Source organism: Rana temporaria, chromosome 11, assembly GCF_905171775.1.
Source record: "Rana temporaria chromosome 11, aRanTem1.1, whole genome shotgun sequence".
In the NCBI taxonomy this organism is placed as follows: Eukaryota; Metazoa; Chordata; class Amphibia; order Anura; family Ranidae; genus Rana; species Rana temporaria.
Window position 1 is genome coordinate 162,712,109 of NC_053499.1, and position 21,412 is coordinate 162,733,520.

Sequence of the window (21,412 nt, forward strand, 5' to 3'; positions counted from 1 at the left end):
CTTTACATCAGAGTTCCCCCTTCACATTAGAGGTCCCACCTTCACATAAGAATTCCCCCATCATGTCAAAGGTTCCCCATCACATCAGAGCCCCCCTTTCACATCAGAGGTCCACTCATTACATCAGAGGTCTTCTTCTTCACATCAGAGGTCCCCTTTCACATCAGAGGTCTCCTCATCACATCAGCGTCCCATCCTCACATCAGAGGCCTCCTCCTTCACTTTAGAGGTGCCCCATCCACATCAGAAGTCACTGCACCCTGGGGGAAGGGTGTGTAGGCAGGGTTGGGGGGACCCTGTCAGGGAGGCTGTTTGGGTCCCCGTGATTTCTAACAGCAGCCCTGCTGCTGAAGCTCAGAATTAGGTAAATATGACAGCCATGCAGACCAATTCTATGCAGTGTGCGGCATATGGTCTGAGCACTGACAGGCTGACCCCACCCCTGCCCCTTCAACCTCTGCTGGCAGCACTCATACGTCTATTTCCCAAAGACAACCTCTGCTGGCAGCACTCATACATCTATTTCCCAAAGACAACCTCTGCTGGCAGCACTCATACGTCTATTTCCCAAAGACAACCTCTGGATATGACGCTGATCAAGTGACCTCAACTTCTTTGAAGGACCATGGTGAGGCGGGGGAGGGGAACCCGTCCTGTTATACCGCTGGATGGTCTTGGCCACCGTGCTGCAGCTCAGTTTTCAGGGTCTTGGCAATCTTCTTATAGCCTAGGCCAGTGATGGCGAGCTTTGGCACTCCAGATGTTTTTGAACTACATTTCCCATGATCCTCATGCACTCTGCAGTGCAGTTGAGCATTATGGGAAATGTAGTTCCAAAAAATATGGAGTGCCGAGGTTCCCCATCACTGGCCTAGGCCATCTTTATGTAGAGCAACAATTATTTTTATCAGATCCTCATCTTTGCCATGAGGTGCCATGTTGAACTTCCAGTGACCAGTATGAGAGAGTGAGAGCGATAACACCAAATCTTTACTCATTATTCTGGCACCCTTAGACATAACGAGCATTCAATCCCTGCAGTGTTGAGGGCCCCAATGCACTATTCATTTTTTCTAATTGCTGGGGTTCGGTTTTAACCGTCATCGATCCACAACCATAAATGGTCACATAGACCTCTGGTGAGGACATTTCCCGGCCTCCCCTCGCATGCACAGAGGCCGATTCCCTCTCAAATCTGCACAAAGCTGAAAAAGAAAATGACAAAGAGCCTGTGAGCCTCCAGGAGCCGATGTCACATATTTGCAGCCTTAGTCACCAGGCGTACGAGGTCGGGATGTGACACTGATATATCATTGTAGGAGAGCAGCGACAGAATGGGAGCAGGAGAGGATGCGGGCCGATGCAGGGGCAGAGCGCGGGGAGCGGAGGGGCCCAATATACTGGAGGCCCCCAGAGGACGACAGCAGGGCAGTCATCCTCGGCTCAGTAATGACTTAGGCCACCAGAAGAGGCCAGCATTCCTCCCCAGGGGCAGTTCAGCCCAAGGCTCGTACATAACCCCTTCATGAGCTGTCAGTCGCTATGACCGTACATTACTGAAGAAAAGGAAGGCTCGGGGGACCGGGCTGTAATTGCTGGCAGACCTTCAGAAGTAACATCTACTTTAGGGCCCTCCAGAGTAGGGCCTGACAGCTCCTATATGTCCTTTTTTGTAGAGATTGATTTTCCTGCTTCTTGTTCATCTGAGGTGCAGACTTCCATAAATAATGTTTTATCTCACCACCAAAAACTGTTCAAGAGAAGATATAATGGTTTCCATATATAGGTCATTCATGTATCACAATTAGGCTGTAAGAATGGTATAGGGCAGTGTTTCTCAATCACCCTGGGGTGCAGTCTGGGTTCCCATGGGGTGCAGTCTGGGTTCCCATGGGGTGCAGTCTGGGTTCTCATGGGGTGCAGTCTGGCTTCCCATGGGGTGCAGTCTGGGTTCCCATGGGGTGCAGTCTGGGTTCCCATGGGGTGCAGTCTGGGTTCCATGGGGTGCAGTCTGGGTTCTCATGGGGTGCAGTCTGGGTTCTCATGGGGTGCAGTCTGGGTTCCATGGGGTGCAGTCTGGGTTCTCATGGGGTGCAGTCTGGATTCCCATGGGGTGCAGTCTGGGTTCCATGGGGTGCAGTCTGGGTTCTTATGGGGTGCAGTCTGGGTTCCATAGGATGCAGTCTGGGTTCCCATGGGGTGCAGTCTGGGTTCTCATGGGGTGCAGTCTGGGTTCTCATGGGGTGCAGTCTGGGTTCCCATGGGGTGCAGTCTGGGTTCCCATGGGGTGCAGTCTGGGTTCTCATGGGGTGCAGTCTGGGTTCCATGGGGTGCAGTCTGGGTTCTCATGGGGTGCAGTCTGGGTTCCAAGGGGTGCAGTCTGGGTTCCCATGGAGTGCCACAAGCACAGGACCCAGTTTGCCCTGCATCGGCATTCGGCACAATGAGTTGCCATGGTGCAGGTGGGCCACCTACCAGCACCATAACAACTAAAGGCTCTGTGATGGGGGGGGGGTGTGATTTGAGGGCTCTGTGATGGGGGAACTCTGACATGATAGGGGACTCTGATGTGATAGGGGACTCTGATGTGATGAGGGGACCTCTGATGTACAGTAATAGTAGACCTCTGATGTAAATGAGGGACTGTGATGTGATAAGTAGACTTCTGATGTTAAGGGGAACCCCTGACATGATGGGGTCCTCTGATGTGAATTTGGGGCTCTGATGTGATGAGGAGACCTCTGACATAATGGGTGACCTCTAATGTGAAGGGGGACTCTGATGTTATGGGGGAGGCTCTGATATGAAGGGGAGCTCTCATGTAATGGGGGACCTCTGATCTGAAGGGAGGTCTCAGATCTGAAGGGGAGCGCTCTAATGTTATGGGGGACCTCTAATATGAAGGGGAGAGCTCTGATATTATGGAGGACCTCTGATGTGAAGGGGGGGGGCTCTGATGTGATGAGTGCAGTGATGGCACTGACTTTATCTGCCTACACTGAGGCTTTCAATAACAGACTGTGTGCTGGAGCTCCCTCCCCTGTCACCATTTTATATCTCGGTGTCGTACAAACCTGTCAGAAGTGACTCATGCAGATAGAAGAGGGAGGAGGCGGCAGACAGAAATGACACTCAGTGCTCTGGACTGAGACAAGTACGCACTATAGAGGGATGTGCTTTGTTCAGATTTCATGACTGAGTTTTACAACCAGAGGGGGAAATCTGAGGCCCTTCAACTGACCTACCTTGGTTTTCTTCATACCAGTTTATTTATATATTACAGATATTTATATAGCACCAGCACATTACATGAATTTTAAGGGTTCAATTTAAAAAAAGAATTCATTACACTTGTAATGCAGTCGGGTCGGGACAATGCGGAAAGTTTCACAATTTGATGTTCGATACCAAATGATGATAATATTCACCTTCTCTTCATCTCTAACTCATCTCCCACTTTCTTCAGGTGTCACATGATTTTGCAATCAACTTTAACCCCGATGACGATGAATGTGAAGGTAAGTTGGTGCAACTCACAATGCAAACGTCTTGCCCCCCAACTTGGCGAGTCCATAAAGTGACGTTCCCCGTTCTGTGGGGATCACTCAGTTCTTTGCCAAATGCATGGAGAATGTGAAGGAGAAAGGGAATAGTGATGAGCGAGGGGCCCTACGATCTATGAGGAGCTTATGATCTGTAGGTGAGGACCTTTATGATCTATAAGGGCCTTACGATATATAAGTGAGGACCTTACAATCTATAAGTGAGCACCCTACGATCTAGAAGGACCTTACGATCCATAGGTGAGGACCTTACGATCCATAAGTGAGGACCTTACGATCTAGAAGGACCTTACAATTCATAAGTGAGGACCTTACGATCTATAAGGACCTTACGATCCATAGGTGAGGACCTTACGATCTGCATGGACCTTACGATTTATAAGTGAGGACCTTACGATCTAGAAGGACCTTACAATCCATAGGTGAGGACCTTACGATCTACATGGACCTTACGATTCATAAGTGAGGACCTTACGCTCTATAAGGACCTTATGATCTTTATGTGAGGACCTTACGATCCATAAGGGCCTTACAATCTATATGGACCTTATGATTCATATGTGAGAACCTTACTATCTATAAGGACCTCATGGTCTCTAAGTGAGGACATTGTGATCTATATGGACCTTACGATCCATAAGTGAGAACCTTACGATCTATAAGGACCTTGTGAGCTCTATTTGAGGACCTTACGATCTATAAGGACCTTACAATTCATAAGTGAGGACCTTACGATCTATAAGGACCTTAAAAAACCCAGAATGTAACGAAAACGATAAAAAAAATTGGCAGTGCAGTGTCTACTGTTTATCCCATTGTTGACACATCTAAAGGCTTTTTCTAGGGGTTTCCGTTTCTCCCTCAGTATCACCCATGGGATGGACGGAGCCCCATTATTATTTTTTTGGGGTATAGCGCCTCAATGTTACTAGCTCATCTCACACACAATATTAATTTAGAATACTTCCTGTGCTTCGGGGTTCTACAATTCTAGTACTACTCCTGTCTTTTTGTTGGGTGATATGGATCAGGTTAGCAGAACTAAAGTCTTGCTCCTTTCCCTTTGTCTGCAGAGATTCAGGGAATAGTAGAATCCTACCAGAACTGCCTCCCTAAAATCCAGCTGTATGGACCCACCAATGTGGCACCCATCATATCCCGGGTAGCACGGTTGGCGGCCGAGGAGGAAAGGACCAAAGAGGCTTCGGTGGGTACAACAGTGCCATGTGGTTACATTAAACCTCAAATTCTGCATTCGGTGCTATAAATAAATAAGAAAAATATACAAAAATGTTTAATCAGGAAGTGACTTATATAATATATACAAAAATATATAATTTTTTTTAAATGGTTTGGAAGGCGTATCATGTGGGAAACCTTGTCCAGGTAGGTGTCACATACCTTTGAGCATTAGCTGTACAAGAATGAGCATCAGCTGTAGTATAAGCATTAGTCTTAGCTGTGCCAGTATTGGTCATCTGACAATAGGTGACGTTGCACCATGTGAAGGAAAAGGGTAACACGATGCCGAGAGCAGGCAATCGGCTTCCTTTTGTTTGCCAACCCAGACAGTAAAATGACAGCTTGGATCTGATTGGTTGCCACATGCAACGCCTTCGTTTCTTCCCTCCTCCAGCTATAGCACACAAGGTCCTCAGTGACCACCAAAGGTCTAACCATACCATGCCATGGCACTGACCCCCTGTGTCTTATTGCAGAAATATTACATCCTTCTCATTCTCACGGATGGAGTGGTGACAGACATGGCGGACACACGGGAGGCCATTGTGCGGGCGTCCTACCTGCCCATGTCCATTATCATTGTGGGCGTAGGAAACGCAGATTTTACCGACATGCAGATTCTGGATGGAGATGACGGCATCTTGCGAGCGCCCAAAGGGGAGCCCGTCCTCCGAGATATTGTGCAGTTTGTTCCATTCCGGGAGTTCAAAAATGTAAGTTATGATCTTTCTCATCTTTTAATCTTTAGTAAGGAATGTCAACATGTGTGCATGATGATTACATGTAATAAAAACTCCCAAAATGGCACCCCTTTATTTTCTTGCCCTTATGTTTTCTCGGGCAATCCAACTATACGGATGTTGTTTCGTCTCAGGCGATTTTCCATGTCGTCTGCTCTATCATTTGTGTCTTTGGCAAGCTAATACCTGCCTAATACCTGACCTGATTTTTCTCGGATTGACTGAATGGGTGGGCTCCTTGTGCTGCTTCACGCACTCTTTGACCTCTGCTGTATAGGGACTGACACTTTTTTTTCTTCTTCTTTTTAAATAGCAAACATGTTATACTTTCCTGCTCTTTAGTGGTTTTGCACAGCGCATCCCCGATCCTCCTCTTCTCAAGTCCCCCGTCGGAGCCCCTGCCCCTCCCTCCTACCAAGTTCCCCCACAGAAGCAAGGGTTCCTGTAGCTAGGTAGCATGTGACTGCCAGGGGCAAGATATCCAGGATCTCTCCAGACAGCCCTATGCTTCTTGGGGTCCTGCAAAACTATCTCCTTGTGTCCCTGTCTGTGTGCTGGCTGTGTTCCAGTCCTTTGTTCCCATCCTCCTCCCCCTACCTCCTGTCTTCTGCCCTGGTAACATGAGCCGATGAACCAGCCCAACAAGTTCATTAACATACGAAAAGGGGCAGGATAGCTTCTTCTTATATTTATGTTATAAAAAATCACTAAAATTATGATAATTCATACTAATACACTGCAAATTTAACATTTTTCTGCATTGAACTTTAGTGAACTGTATGTATTGCTCATGAAAACCAAATTTAATTTGATCCCACCATTCGGTTTCTAACTTGAAAAAATAGTTGTTCTTCTTTCATACACTTTGATGAATAAGGCCCCTTGTGGTAAAGCATGGAAGGCAAATGAATCTTTGTTGGACATTTGTTTCTTTTACCATACTTTTTTCTTGGTTGTGTGTTTCAGGCGTCTCCGGCTGCCCTGGCCAAATGCGTTTTGGCTGAAGTGCCCAAACAAGTGGTAGAATATTACAGCTACAAAGTCTTTCCCCCGCGTTGTCCAAAAGTAGAATCCCCGGACTCTGCTCTCAACTCTCCTCAGTGAGCTCCTCTACAAGTTCTACATTCCCTACCCGTCGTCCTTGGATAGAGCAGAAGGCCTACAGACCACAACATTCCGACTATCGCCCATCAATACCATCTCATGTACACAGTTTTATCAGCCAATCAGACAACTGCAATCACCATTCACCACGAATCATTTCAGCATGGGCCAATGAGCATTAACTGGCTGCTGTGACACTGATTGGCTTGTTTACACCAATGATTCATGCAGCCTACAGAGAACAAAATGGCGTCCACCATTACACACATTCTACGTTGTTTAGATAATCTTCATTCTAAAGGTTCTGCTGAGTTTTTCACGGTCCTGTTGCTCGATTTTTGACATCTCATGCCAATGAGTCCCTGAATGAAATCACAGCTCATCTAAATGTTTTATATGGAACTGGAAATTCCAATGTGCAGTTTCCGTAAGTGCCGGCATGGGGACAATCTGAGAGTGCTGACTACCTGCATCAACGATTCTCCTAACATTAATACTTGGTGGAATCACTGGATAAGAGGTCAAGCCTAACCCCAAAACTTGGTGGCATCACTAGATAAGAGGTCAAGCCTAACCCCAAAACTTGGTGGCATCACTGGATAAGAGGTCAAGCCTAACCCCAAACTTGGTGGCATCACTGGATAAGAGGTCAAGCAGATTTTCCTAACCCCAATACTTGGTGGCATCACTGGATAAGAGGTCAAGCAGATTGTCCTAACCCTAATACTTGGTGGCATCACTGGATAAGGGGTCAAGCAGATTGGCCTAACCCTAATACTTGGTGGCATCACTGGATAAGGGGTCAAGCATCAACCCATCTCCAGCATCCTTCTATGTTGTGTGCTTTGGTGGACAGAAGCAGCTATGAAATCTCCTTCACCCGGCAAATCTCCAGCTTTCTGTTTTATCTCTACAAAAAAAAGATCTGAATTACCAGAGTACGTTCCTTTTGAAATGGAAGCCTTTCATAAGCTCAACCTAACGCTTCATTAATGCTTGTTTCAGCCCCCCCCCCCTCCTTATCCATGCAGCCAGATACTGAAGGGCCCGTAGAAATCGGAATTATCAAGCACATGTTGGCTCATTAAAAGTATCTACAAAGGGATCTCATGGGTCTCGGTAGCTTGCATGAAAACACAAGTCCGTGTGATTTTACTTTTGATATTTCTGAAAATTAACACATCTAATGGCAAGTCAAAAAGGATCTGGGGGTGGGGTGTTAAGGAATGGGGGGTGGTTGGGGGGGTGGATGTGGTGCATGAAAAAGGCTTCTGGGGGTCGCTTGAAGCCATCTGCAGAGGATGCAAATGCAACGGAATACGATGTCTGTCTCTGAGCAGATAAGCTTCACATCTCTTCTCCATCTCACTCACCTTGGACTCTTCATGTGACTGAATGATGAATGACGCCGATGAGGATGAGTCATGTTCAGAAGTTAATCAACATCCTCTAAAATCAGATTGTGATCTGACAATTGTGACATGAAGATACAAAGTCTTCACTAAGAGACTGAAGATAATAGATGGAAGCGTTCATACAACATGATATACGTACCTATGTTATGTATGTTAGGTGTGAGATATATTGATAGCGCCTTACATACAACGCTACATCAAAAGGCAAAACACATCCAACACTATTATTTAAAGGAAACTTGTACTTCTAGTTTTAGTCAACTTGAAAGGGGTTGTAAAGGTTTGTTTTTTATAAAAAAACAAACCTTTACATTCCCTTTAAGCAACATTTCACCGCAATAATTAACCACAGTGATGACGTGTTGACCCTCATGTCCTAAAACCAGCAGCCCCAGAAGCATTTAATCCTTTCCATCCTTTCTCAGCTTAGACAGAGAGAGGAAATCTGGCCATACACACCTAGATTTCTCTTGTTTCATCCAGCAGGCCGAATGAGATAAATCATTCCCTTCCCCCATCCACTCTAAAAAGGACGACAATTCCCCAAAAAGCCCTGTGTGACCCATTCCTTGTATAGTTGCCTCAAAAGATCTAAGTGCATTGCTTACAAAGGGTTATGCTGCATAGGGAACGATAAAAGTCAGGCTCCCCCTCGGGATGTTAAATACACTGCTATGGGAATTTCAGTGAGGGAGGGGCCTGACTACCTCACTTGTCTTAAAGCTGAGAGGAACAATGTTAGAAACTCCAGTAGGGAAACCTTCTCCACTAAAGACCAAGAACAATATAGGAGGTCTATGAGTACTTCCAACCAGCATTGTGCCTCCTTTACTGTACAACTAACTGTGGGAGGGCTTAGCCTTTAAAGTGAACCTGTCATTACTATGAAGATATTAAGTTGACTACGTGAAAGTATCTTGTCTTGTCTTCTGCATGTCCCAGAAGTCTAAAATCTTAGACTAATGTGCACCGTTTGCATATCTGGCTTTAAGCCCGCATTCTCCACCACTTCCCGCAATGTAATGTTTGACCCTCTCTGGATTGTTAGGGCCCATGCAAAGCATTGTGGGACCTCTGACTTTGAGTTGTCAGAATCCATGGACCACTAACTACAGCAAAAACAAATGTAGAGGGCGCACCACCCGAGGGCTCTCATTGCCCTTAAAACGCATAAGCTTGATTTGTGGAGAGACCACTAATAGTTGTCCTGTGGACAGATTCTCCCCCCTGAGCTGTGGATCTCTGCAGCTCCTCCAGAGTTACCATGGACCTCTCTGTCTCTTTCTCTCTCCCTCTCTCTCTCTCTCTTTGTCTCTCTATCTCTCTCCCTCTGTCTCTTTCTCTCTCTGTCTCTCTCTTTGTCTCTCTCTCTATCCCTCTATCTCTCTCTCTCTCTCTCTGTGTCTCCCTCTCTCTCTCCCTCTCCCTCTTTGTCTCTCTCTCCCTCTCCCTCTTTGTCTCTCTCTCTCTATCCCTATATCTCTCTCTGTCTCTTTCTCTCTATCTCTCTCTTGCTCTCTCCCTCTCTCTCTCTCTCTCTCTCTCTCTCTTTGTCTCTCTCTCTCTATCCCTCTATCTCTCTCTCTCTCTCTCTGTCTCTTTCTCGCTATCTCTCTCTTGCTCTCTCTCTCTCTGGAGTCTATTCTCCATTCAAAAAATAAATAAAAACTCCACTCGAAAAAAAAAAAAGTTTCCATTCTGCACCTTTCAATGGTCTCGCCACATTGATTTGACCACATTAAAGGTTCAAAAATCGAACAAGCGTTCCTGAAAATGAAAGTTTTCTGATGAATTCTTCCAGAATACGACCTCTTTACGGAACCTCGTGGGTCAAACGTCGGGATGCACTGATAGTCTCTCCCATATCTTTAGTGAAAAGAAAGCCGATGTATATTTCTGAGTACGAGAGGAACATAAAGAGATATAAAATTTTATTTACATCTAATATCTATTACGAAAACAAAGAAATATTATATTATTAAAAATATTATCAGATGTATATAAATGATATAATTGTTACATTATTTTACCTGATCTGCTTATGACAGTCCATGGTGTTTGGAGAAAAACGTTTCGCCGTTCTGTCAGAGTTTACTATGGAGAGTTATGTTTGTTTTATTGATACCTCTATACAATGCATGCTTCGTGTAATGTTCCTTATGAGAAGCACCTACAATTTGGGGCCTTGTGTGCTCCTCGGGGGTGGAGTTATAAAATGTCATGTCTCAGGTTTGGTTCCTGGTCCGTCTGATAAGTCCCTCCTATCAGGTTGCAGTTACCTCTTTTTCCCATTATTAGTTTGGCCTTTCTTCTCTGGCTTGCCACCATGACAGACTAGAGATGGAAAGGAGACCATCTGCAACCTTCTGGACATTGCTGACTTATTTCATGTTCTAAGTGATGTCACTGAAATCTTCTAAGTTATCATTGCTGACTTGTTTTCAAAGGTGCAGGTTCCAGGGCTGTCATCTTCAGCCTAGATCTCCTATGTAGTGAGTTACTGACCTGGGACAACTATGCAGCTTGTAAAGCTCATTATGTTAGGTTTCTGCTGCTGGCACAGGTGGGGTTCCCCTATACTGACATTCACACTGACCTTCTTTATAACCCTAACACCAACCCTACCACTGGCCTTTTCTGTAACCCTAACACTAACCCACATACAGACCTTCTTTGTAACCCTTACCACTGACCTTCTTTGTAACACTAACACCAACCCTACCACTGGCCTTTTCTGTAACCCTAACACCAACCCTACCACTGACCTTCTTTATAACCCTAACACCAACCCTACCACTGACCTTCTTTGTAACACTAACACCAACCCTACCACTGACCTTCTTTGTAACACTAACACCAACCCTACCACTGGCCTTTTCTGTAACCCTAACACCAACCCTACCACTGACCTTCATAACCCTAGCATCAACTCTATCGCTGACCTTCTTCATAACCCTAACACTAACTCTATCGCTAACCTTCTCTGTAACCCTAACACCAATTCTACCATTGATCTTCTTGATAAACCTAACACCAACCCTATCACTGACCTTCTTCATAACCCTATCACTAACTCTATTGCTGACCTTCTCTGTAACCCTTACACCAACACTACTACTGATTCTCTCTTACCCTAACACCAACCCTACCACTGACCTTCTTTATAACTCTAACACCAACACTACCACCGACTTTTTTTTACCCTAACATCAGCACTACCACTGACCTTCTTTATACCCTAACACCAAACTTATCACTGACCTTCTTTATACCCTAATACCAAACTTATCACTGACCTTCTTTATACCCTAATACCAAACTTATCACTGACCTTCTTTATACCCTAATACCAAACTTATCACTGACCTTCTTTATACCCTAACACCAAACTTATCACTGACCTTCTTTGTAACACCGACCCTGCCACTGACCTTTTCTGTAACCCTAACACAAACCCACATAAATACCTTCTTCATAACCCTAACACCAACCCTACCACTGACCTTCTTCATAACCCTAACACGAACTCTATCACTGACCTTCTTCATAACCCTAACACTAACTCTATCACTGACATTCTCTGTAACCCTAGCACCAACACTACCACTGACCTTCTTCATAACCCTAGCACCAACACTACCACTGACCTTCTTCATAACCCTAACACTAACTCTATCGCTGACATTCTCTGTAACCCTAGCACCAACACTACCACTGACTCTCTCTTACCCTAACACCAGCCCTACCACTGACCTTTATAGCCTTGACACAAACTCTCATACGGACCCTCCCTGTAATCCTCACACTAACTGTCCATGTAACCTTCATGCTAACTTTTTTGCAACCCTCATGTTAACCCTAATGCTAACCTTGACACTAACCTCCCCTGAAACCCTAAAAATAACCTTAACACTCTCTGTATCCCTACAACATCTGTAACCCTCCCTACAACCTGAACATTAATCCTTACACTAGCTCTCTTTGTAACCCTAACACCAACTTAAACTTACATTAACTTGTCCCCTTATTTGCATTCTCACCTGTTTTCTGTTTCGATCCTTCGCACACACGATCAAAACCTACCAGCCGTGAACTTCTGCTTTGCATCAAGCTGGGACCCCTGGCCTAAATGCTTGTTCTAGGCCAGTGAATCATTAGTAGGTTTTAGATGACGGTCCCGGAGACCACACCTTCAAGGGCAAGTCCATATTGACAAGTTCTCTTGAAGCTGACAATTGCCATGATATGATGGTTATGAGGTCAGACACAATGCATGGGCTCAGGGAGACAGCAGTGATTGAACGTAATGATACAACCCAACCCATCGGAGAGATAATTAAAGCTTTCCACCAAAACCCAACGATCAAATAACAGATATCCTCCACCGGTGGGTGACCTTAATAATTTACCAGATGCTCAAAATGTCCATTGTGCTCAATAAGAACACTGACCCTCCCCTGACCCTTGTTTTATGTGGGCAGGGCATGGAATTTTATGTCTACAGGTCAATCCTGAAGATTTGTAGACCAACCCATGATTAAAACCCATCCAAAGCTTACCAAAGTGTCACTAATGCCCCGTACACACGGCCGGGTTTTCTGACAGGAAAACTGTGAGGAGAGCTTTTGGCTTTTGAGAATCTCGGCCCTGTGTATGCTCCCTCGCAGTTTTTCCGAAAAAAGAGAACCAGCTCTCTTTTTTCCCTGCCGGCCTTTTTCCCATCAGAAAACCTGGCCGTGTGTAGCCGTTTTCCTGTGGGGAAAAACACAGATGGAGCATAAAGACGGTCGGGATTCCAGAGGAAAAGCTCTCATCTGAGTTTTCCCGACGGGAAACCGATCGCCTGTACAGGGGGAAAAGTCGAGAGCAGGTTCTCGGGATTCCCGACCGACCGTTTCCTGTCGGGAATCCCGGCCGTGTGTACTAGGCATTAGACAATATATTAGGTATGACTGGTTCTCCAAGACAGTATTCAATCTATAGTTGGACTTATTGGCCGATATATTGGGTATGATTGGTTCTCCCATCCAATATATTAGAAATGATTTGTCCTATCAGCCAATATATTAGATACGATGGGTCCTATTAGTCAATGTATTAGTTACGATTGGTCCTCTGAGACAATGTATTAGGTTCGATTGTCCTCTGTGACAATATATTAGGTACGATTGGTCCTCCCATCCAATATATAATGTATAGTTGGTCTTCTCAGTCAAGATATTAGGTAGGGTTGGTTCTCTTAGCCAATATAATAGGTATGATTGTCCCTCTCAGCCAATATATTAAGTATGGTTGGTCCTATCAGTCAATATATTAGGTATGATCGGTCCTCCAATACTAAATATAAAAGTGGTGATTGGTCCTCTCTGCTAATACAGGTTAAGATTGGTCTTCTCAGTCACTATATTAGTTATGATTGGTTCTCCAAGACAATATACAATGTATCGTTGGATGTTTCAACCTATATATTAGGCATGATTGGTCCTTTCAGACAATATATTAGACATGACTGGTTCTCTTATCCAATATATGGTTGGTCCTTTCCGACAATATATTAAGTATGGTTGGTCCTTTCCGACAATATATTAAGTATGAGGGGTCCTCCAATGCTAAATATATAAGGGTGATTGGTCCTCTCTGCTAATACAGGTAGGATTGGCCTTCTCAGTCAATATATTAGTTATCATTGGTTCTCCAAGACAATATACAATGTATCGTTGGATGTTTCAATCAATATATTAGGCATGATTGGTTCTCCCATCCAATACATGGTTGGTCCTTTCCGACAATATATTAGGTATGATTGGTCCTCCCATCCAATATATAATGTATAGTTGGTCTTCTCAGTCAAGATATTAGGTATGATTGGCCCTCTCAGCCAATATATTAGGTATGAATGGTTCTCCAAGACAATATACAATGTATAGTTGGACTTTTTGGCCAATATATTGGGTATGATTGGTCCTATCAGACAATATATTGGGTATGATTGATGCTCTCAGCCTACATTTAAGGAATGCTGCATCTTAGAAGGATTGACTTACTCTTAGAACCTTAATATATGTAAACTAGAAGATAGGACCTGGGGAACACGTAGCTTCCCATTTTTGAGCACACTGTTCCTGTTGTACCTTCACATTGCCCAGGTCTATTTTTCACAAATTTGGTCAAAATTGGCTGCCCATAGGGACATCGGGTGTTATGTTACTTTGCCCATGGACATCAGAGGTCCATTGCCCGTTTAGGAAAGGATAAGGAAGCGGTGGCATAACTGAACCCTACTCCTTACTTTTCAACCCCCCCCCCCCCCCCCGTTCCAGAGAAGAATAAGAATATTGGCTTTCCCAGTGATTTCTATCTTGTCTCCAAGTCTAAAACGAGTCGGCCCGTTTATGCCATGACTGTACCATGGTCTGATATTCCAACCACCAGCTGACCTCTAATGGCAGCTTTAGTCTCACTTTCTGGGGACACATAAGCTGCATGTAAACTTGTTTTCTCGATGGTCCTTGAGAACGAAAAAGTTGATGTGATGTACGACCTTCTCCCGGCCACCACACAACGTGAAAATCTGTTCTGAAATAGAGATATAAAAAGAGCGAAATTCACCCAGGGAGCACAATGGATGTTTTGAAAGCCTGTAGAAGGATAATGGAACATACACACTGAAGACGCTCCATGCGATGTTGATGGTCCTTCAGCAAAGGCGGGCTTATACTTGAACCCGAAGCTTCCACAGAGAGCACAATGACTGAAGGTAGAAAACTACCTGAGCGTCTCTATGGAACGGACTATATATTGCACAGAGGGTTGCGTGGCGTGGAACTTCGGGGGGGGGGGAGGGGGGGTCAGCCGCCTGTACAGTGCTGTCTTCTCACTGCCACCACCCAGAATCCTCTCTGCTAACTTCATATACTTTACCATTTTCTGTGCATGTACAGTTAACAGATTTCCAGTTGAGCCTGCCTGTTTTGTAGCGAGTAGAGCGGCTCAGATGTGCACCTCTGTAGTGTATGTTGGCGCTTCTGTGAGGTCTGCATGCTTCTCATATCTGTGTCCAGGGAAGAGACGTCCCTAATAAAGTAACCCGTTCTCTCTCTACAAGTCTGTCTCCTTTATTGTGTCACTCTTCTTCACTATAATGTCTGACATTACTTCTTTTCTCAGAGAATAGGTACAGGTTTTCACCCCTTCCAAGTCACCCCTTGTCTCCACCCACTACCCACCTCCGAGGACCGTCCATTGTCTCCGCCCCTATCCACCTCCGAGGACCGTCCATTGTCTCCACCCCTATCCACCTCCGAGGACCGTCCCTTGTCTCTAACCCCCTACCCACCTCCGAGGACCGTCCTTTGTCTCCGCCACTACCCACCTCCGAGGACCATCCATTCTCTCCACCCCTATCCACCTCCGAGGACCGTCCCTTGTCTCTGACCCCCTACCCACCTCCGAGGACCGTCCTTTGTCTCCGCCACTACCCACCTCCGAGGACCGTCCATTGTCTCCGCCCCTATACACCTCCGAGGACCGTCTCTTGTCTCTGACCCCCTACCCACCTCCGAGGACCGTCCTTTGTCTCTGTCCCTACCCATCTCTGAGGACCGTCCCTTGTCTCTACTCCTACCCACCTCCGAGGACCGTCCCATGTCTCCGCCCCTACCCACCTCTGAGGACTGTCCTTTGTCTCTGCCCCTATCCACCTCCGAGGACCGTCCCTTGTCTCTGACCCCCTACCCACCTCCGAGGACCGTCCTTTGTCTCTGCCCCTACCCATCTCTAAGGACCGTCCCTTGTCTCTGCTCCTACCCACCTCCGAGGACCGTCCCATGTCTCCGCCCCTACCCACCTCTGAGGACTGTCCTTTGTCTCCGCCCCTATCCACCTCCAAGGACCGTCCCTTGTCTCTGATCCCCTACCCACCTCCGAGGACCGTCCTTTGTCTCTGCCCCTACCCATCTCTGAGGACCGTCCCTTGTCTCTGCTCCTACCCACCTCCGAGGACCGTCCCATTTGTCTCCGCCCCTACCCACCTCTGAGGGCCGTCCCTTGTCTCCGCCCCTACCCATCTCTGAGGACCATCCCTTGTCTCTGCTCCTACCCACCTCCGAGGACTGTCACTTGTCTCTGCCCCTACCCACCTCCGAGGACCGTCCCTTGTCTCTGCCCCTACCCACCTCTGAGGGCGTCCCTTGTCTCTGCCCCTACCCACTTCTGAGGACCATCCATTGTCTCCGCCCCTACCCACCTCCGAGGACCGTCCCTTGTCTCTGCCCCTACCCACCTCCAAGAACTGTTCATTGTTTCCATCCCCTACCCACCTCTGAGGGCCATCCCTTGTCTCCGCCCCTACACACTTCTGAGGACCATCCTTTGTCTCCGCCCCTACCCACTTCCGAGGACCATTCCTTGTCTCTGCCCCCTACCCACCTCCGGGAAGTGTTCACTGTCTCCGCCCCCTATCCACCTCTGAGAACCGTCCCTTGTTTCCGCCAGTATCCAACTCCGAGAACCATCCCTTCTCTCAGCCTCCTACCCACCTCCGAGCACCGTCCCTTGTCTTGGCCCCCTACCCACCTCCAAGAACTGTTCATTGTGTCCTGCGCCGTTGTCTCCTGCGCCCTTTATGGACGCACCGCCACTGTGTTCAACTTTAAGAAACTGGAGCTGAATGGTACTTCAACAAAGCTTTCTGTTCACCACGCTCTTATACAATCTGGAACCCGTGTGAAACAAGCTGTATGCTTCAAGTCAATGACTCAAAGGGGTCTATTTGCCTCAGAATTCGCAAATAATCCCTGTAATGTGTCTAATATGAATATTATCTCTGATCATTAGCGCAATCTAGCGGCCATAATGGGGTATTTTCCTGAAATATCTCAATCAGGAATATATTGCAATATGACCACTAGATGGAGCTGGCGATCATAGGAAATACGCCGGCCTTTCTCCACCTCTTTACTCCAGAGGGACCCCTACAATAATTATTGGGTCTCAGGAACCCCTGTCAATCATTGGGGGGGCAATGCCACTTACATCCAAGACCAGTGGTGGAGAGAATGCCACCCTTACAGACAGCTAAATAGAACATCGATGTCATGAAGCTGGCTCTGCGAAGGGGCATTGGCCTTACAACTACCGTATCTCACAAAAGTAAGTACACCCCTCAGTCACATTTGTGTAAATCTTTTCTTGTATCTTTTCATGTGACAACACTGAAGAAATGACACTTTGCTACAATGTAAAGTTGCACTACGGTGGAATGTTGTCAATAATTGGATTTATGAGTTTTTGGTTGCGCTACACTATATACTGTATATTATATTTTGTTTATTACCGATTGTAGAGTCACAAGTGGATGCGCTCTAAGTGGTGTGGGCAGCAATCACATCAAAGCCTATTAGTAGGCTATTATATTGATTATTTTTTTTTATTCTCACAATCACGTTGTTTATTGCGCTGATTATATATATATTTTTCACTCCATTGGGTAGATTCAGGTACGGGCGCGCTAATTTGCGGCGGCGTAGCCTAGCGTGTTTACACTACGCTGCCTTAAGTAAGAGAGGCAAGTACATGATGTACAATGTACTTGCCTCCTTACTTAGGGCGGCATAGTGTAAATGCGGCGGGCGTAAGGGCGCCTAATTCAAATGGGTTGGGGGGGGGGCGTGTTTAATGGTAATGAGGCTTGACCTCAAGTTTTTTACCTTTTTTTGTCACTGCGCATCCGCCGGGCGACTACATTTCCCAGTGTGCATTGCGGCTAAGTACGCCGTACGGACCTATTGATTTCGACGTGGACGTAAACTAGGTAAATCCCGATTTGCGGACGACTTACGCGAACGATGTAAAAATTTCGAATTTCGCGGCGGGAACGGCGGCCATACTTGACATTACTATTCCACTAGAGCCTAGCTCTAACTGCGTCGGCCTGGCGTACGTTCGTGAATCGGCGTATCCCCTCATTTACATAATCTACGCCGGCCGCAATGGAAGCGCCACCTAGCGGCCATCAGAAAAATTGCAATCTAAGATAGGACGGCGCAAGCCATCATATCTTAGATATGTTAAAGCGTATCTCTGTTTGAGCATACACTTAAACATACGGCGGCGTATATTCTGAGTTAGGCCGGCTTATCTACTGATAAGCCGGCCTAACTCTACCTGAATCTACCTACATGACCTTAATGTGCTTCTTCTTGAGCCGCTCCTTTGTAGCCTTGGGGGGGATGGTAGAGCACGATGAAGCTGCGGAAGGCGGCAGGAGGCCATCCCCTCCTGCAGCTTGTAAAAAGCCATCCAGCAGCTTGTGTGCTGCTAGGATTGCTATTACAAAAGAGCCAACCATCGGCTCTAAAAAATGGTACCGGGTTGATGCCGGCAGCTGCTTTTCTCCCTGGGAAAACTACTTGAAGTCCAGCGGTGTACCGTCCGGTATGTACCGGTTGGCAAGAGGTTAAAGTTCAAACCTTAGTCTGATATAAGAGGCACAAATGAATTCAGGAAAATATTCTTATTGCGGCCGCAGAGCAGAGCTCGGACTGGGGAAGAGAGAAGACGCACAGGGAGCCAATCAGTTCAAGGAGCATGCTGACAGAAGGAGAGAGAGAGATGATAGAGAGATTAGCATAGCGGTTTGCTGCATCTCCTTTCGCTGTCCAGTCTCAGGCTGGGGGTGAAGACCTGTAAGTGTTCCTTAACTGCAACAAAGAAAAGTCAGGTCTCCTGCTCTGCTAGACAGGGCTGTACTGTGTGGCAGAGCTGTGTGATCTAAGGACTGGATGGACACTAAATACCGGTCTTCTGCAGAGCAAACACAGAGCTGCCATTGCTGACTTCCCCTTAAAGCAGAACTTCAGTAATTTTTTCATCTTTCCATCTATTAAATCTTCTCCCCTTGTTGTTGTTGCTTTAACTTTGCTTGGTAAAACATTTTTATTCTGCCAGTAAATTCCTTATACAGCCCATTTCCTGTTTCTTTATACAGCCCACTTCCTGTTTCTTTATACAGCCACTTCCTGTTTCCTGATACAGCCACTTCCTGTTTCCTTATGCAGCCCTCTTCCTGTTTGTTTATACAGCCCACTTCCTGTTTCTTTATACAGCCACTTTCTGTTTCTTTATACAGCCACTTCCTGTTTCCTTATGCAGCCCTCTTCCTGCTTGTTTATACAGCCACTTCCTGTTTCCTTATACAGCCCACTTCCTGTTTCTTTATACAGCCCACTTCCTGTTTCCTTATACAGCGCACTTCCTGTTTCTTTATACAGCCACTTTCTGTTTCTTTATACAGCCACTTCCTGTTTCCTTATGCAGCCCTCTTCCTGTTTGTTTATACAGCCCACTTCCTGTTTCCTTATACAGCCCACTTCCTGTTTCTTTATACAGCCACTTTATGTTTCTTTATACAGCCCACTTCCTGTTTCCTTATACAGCCCACTTCCTGTTTCTTTATACAGCCACTTTCTGTTTCTTTATACAGCCACTTCCTGTTTCCTTATGCAGCCCTCTTCCTGCTTGTTTATACAGCCACTTCCTGTTTCCTTATACAGCCCACTTCCTGTTTCTTTATACAGCCCACTTCCTGTTTCCTTATACAGCCCACTTCCTGTTTCTTTATACAGCCACTTTCTGTTTCTTTATACAGCCACTTCCTGTTTCCTTATGCAGCCCTCTTCCTGTTTGTTTATACAGCCCACTTCCTGTTTCCTTATACAGCCCACTTCCTGTTTCTTTATACAGCCACTTTATGTTTCTTTATACAGCCCACTTCCTGTTTCCTTATACAGCCCACTTCCTGTTTCTTTATACAGCCACTTTCTGTTTCTTTATACAGCCACTTCCTGTTTCCTTATGCAGCCCTCTTCCTGCTTGTTTATACAGCCACTTCCTGTTTCCTTATGCAGCCCTCTTCCTGCTTGTTTATACAGCCACTTCCTGTTTCCTTATGCAGCCCTCTTCCTGTTTGTTTATACAGCCACTTCCTGTTTCCTTATACAGCCCTCTTCCTGTTTGTTTATACAGCCACTTCCTGTTTCCTTATACAGCCCACTTCCTGTTTCTTTATACAGCCACTTCCTGTTTCCTTATACAGCCCACTTCCTGTTTCTTTATACAGCCACTTCCTGTTTCCTTATACAGACCACTTCCTGTTTCTTGCCTGGTCATTAGCCTCGGCTTATGACATCATGCACATCTCTCTCTCTCTCTCACTCTCCTGAGAGTTTGCCAGGAAGGGAGGGGGAATGAGTCATACAAGGGCCAATGAGAGCTGCAGAGCTGGAGGTGTGTGCCTCTGTGTAAATCCAGGAAGGGAACAGGCAGCAGCTTCAGCTGCCCACAGTTTTAATGGCTGCAGCCAGACTCAGTGGAGGGAGATTTCTGCAGCATATTTGGAACAAGTACAGAATCGCAGTATATATAAAATAATATGCAAAGTGGCCGGAGGGAAGCTTCAGAATGGCAAAGATGTTTTTATTACAAATTATGTGAGCGGACTGCAGTTCCTCTTTAAATGAAAAAGTGCAAAACTTTAATCCAGTTCTGACTTCATAGCGACATTTTAATCTCTGGTCTTTGTTTTATATTGTAAGGAGGAATAGCCAGGCAGCCAGCATTTTCCATAGGTGGTCGCCGGTAATGGAAGCCTTTGTATTGCTCCCTGGACAGGTTCTCTTTTAATGGATGGTCAGCAGATGTGATTAGCCGGATCATTAATAAGGTCTCGGAGTTTCCACGTCTGGACCTGACATCTGGCACCAAGCACGGTCGCGCTCTGACGTGCCGCCATCTGTCTTCAGCGGGAAACGCGTTTCGGATCCGCCGCCGTCAGCGATCTGGAAGTATTCAGCGCCTTCCTCTCAGCCTCTGGTCTGCAGGGTGGCAGGAACATGTGGTCACGGCGGAACGTCTTTGCCCGCGGCGATACGAGCCCGCGAAGGGTGAACGAGTTGCGCGGTTTCAGCGGCTTCGCTTTCCATGCCGAGTTCTTGTCAGCGATTTCCTGAGGCTCAGCTTTCGCCATCGGAGATATCCTGTTATTATGGGCTGTGATGAAGCCTTCCAATCCCCCCTCCCCCCTCCTCCCTTCCCAGACATGCGGAGGGGAATCTCCTCGCCGGTGGTGGGAGAATTCATGGATCAGCGTTCTGTGTTCAGACGCGGCGCACACATCTACGCTCCCCGCTGTCAGAAAACAACTGTCTCTGCAAGGCTTAGCATGGTTCAAGTACTCCGGGGGGGTCTAATGACAGGGCGAGAGCGGGGTTTACTGACAGGGCAAGGGGGGTCTACTGAGAGGGCGAGGGGGGGTCTACTGACAGGGTGAGGGGGGGTCTACTGACAGGGC

At 46.4% G+C, this 21,412-nt stretch overlaps 1 protein-coding gene across 3 annotated transcripts in view; it reads left to right on the plus strand.

Annotated features, from left to right (window-relative positions):
• Positions 1–7,420, plus strand: part of CPNE7 (copine 7) — a 74,992-nt gene extending 67,572 nt beyond the window's left edge. For all 3 annotated transcript variants that reach the window (XM_040329621.1, XM_040329622.1, XM_040329623.1), the window contains 4 exons: positions 3,467–3,518; positions 4,637–4,770; positions 5,282–5,518; positions 6,512–7,420. In XM_040329621.1, coding sequence (XP_040185555.1) covers positions 3,467–3,518; positions 4,637–4,770; positions 5,282–5,518; positions 6,512–6,649 — 561 coding nt within the window. In that variant the 3' untranslated portion in view covers positions 6,650–7,420. The remainder of the gene's footprint in view (positions 1–3,466; positions 3,519–4,636; positions 4,771–5,281; positions 5,519–6,511) is intronic.
• Positions 7,421–21,412: the final 13,992 nt, after the last annotated feature.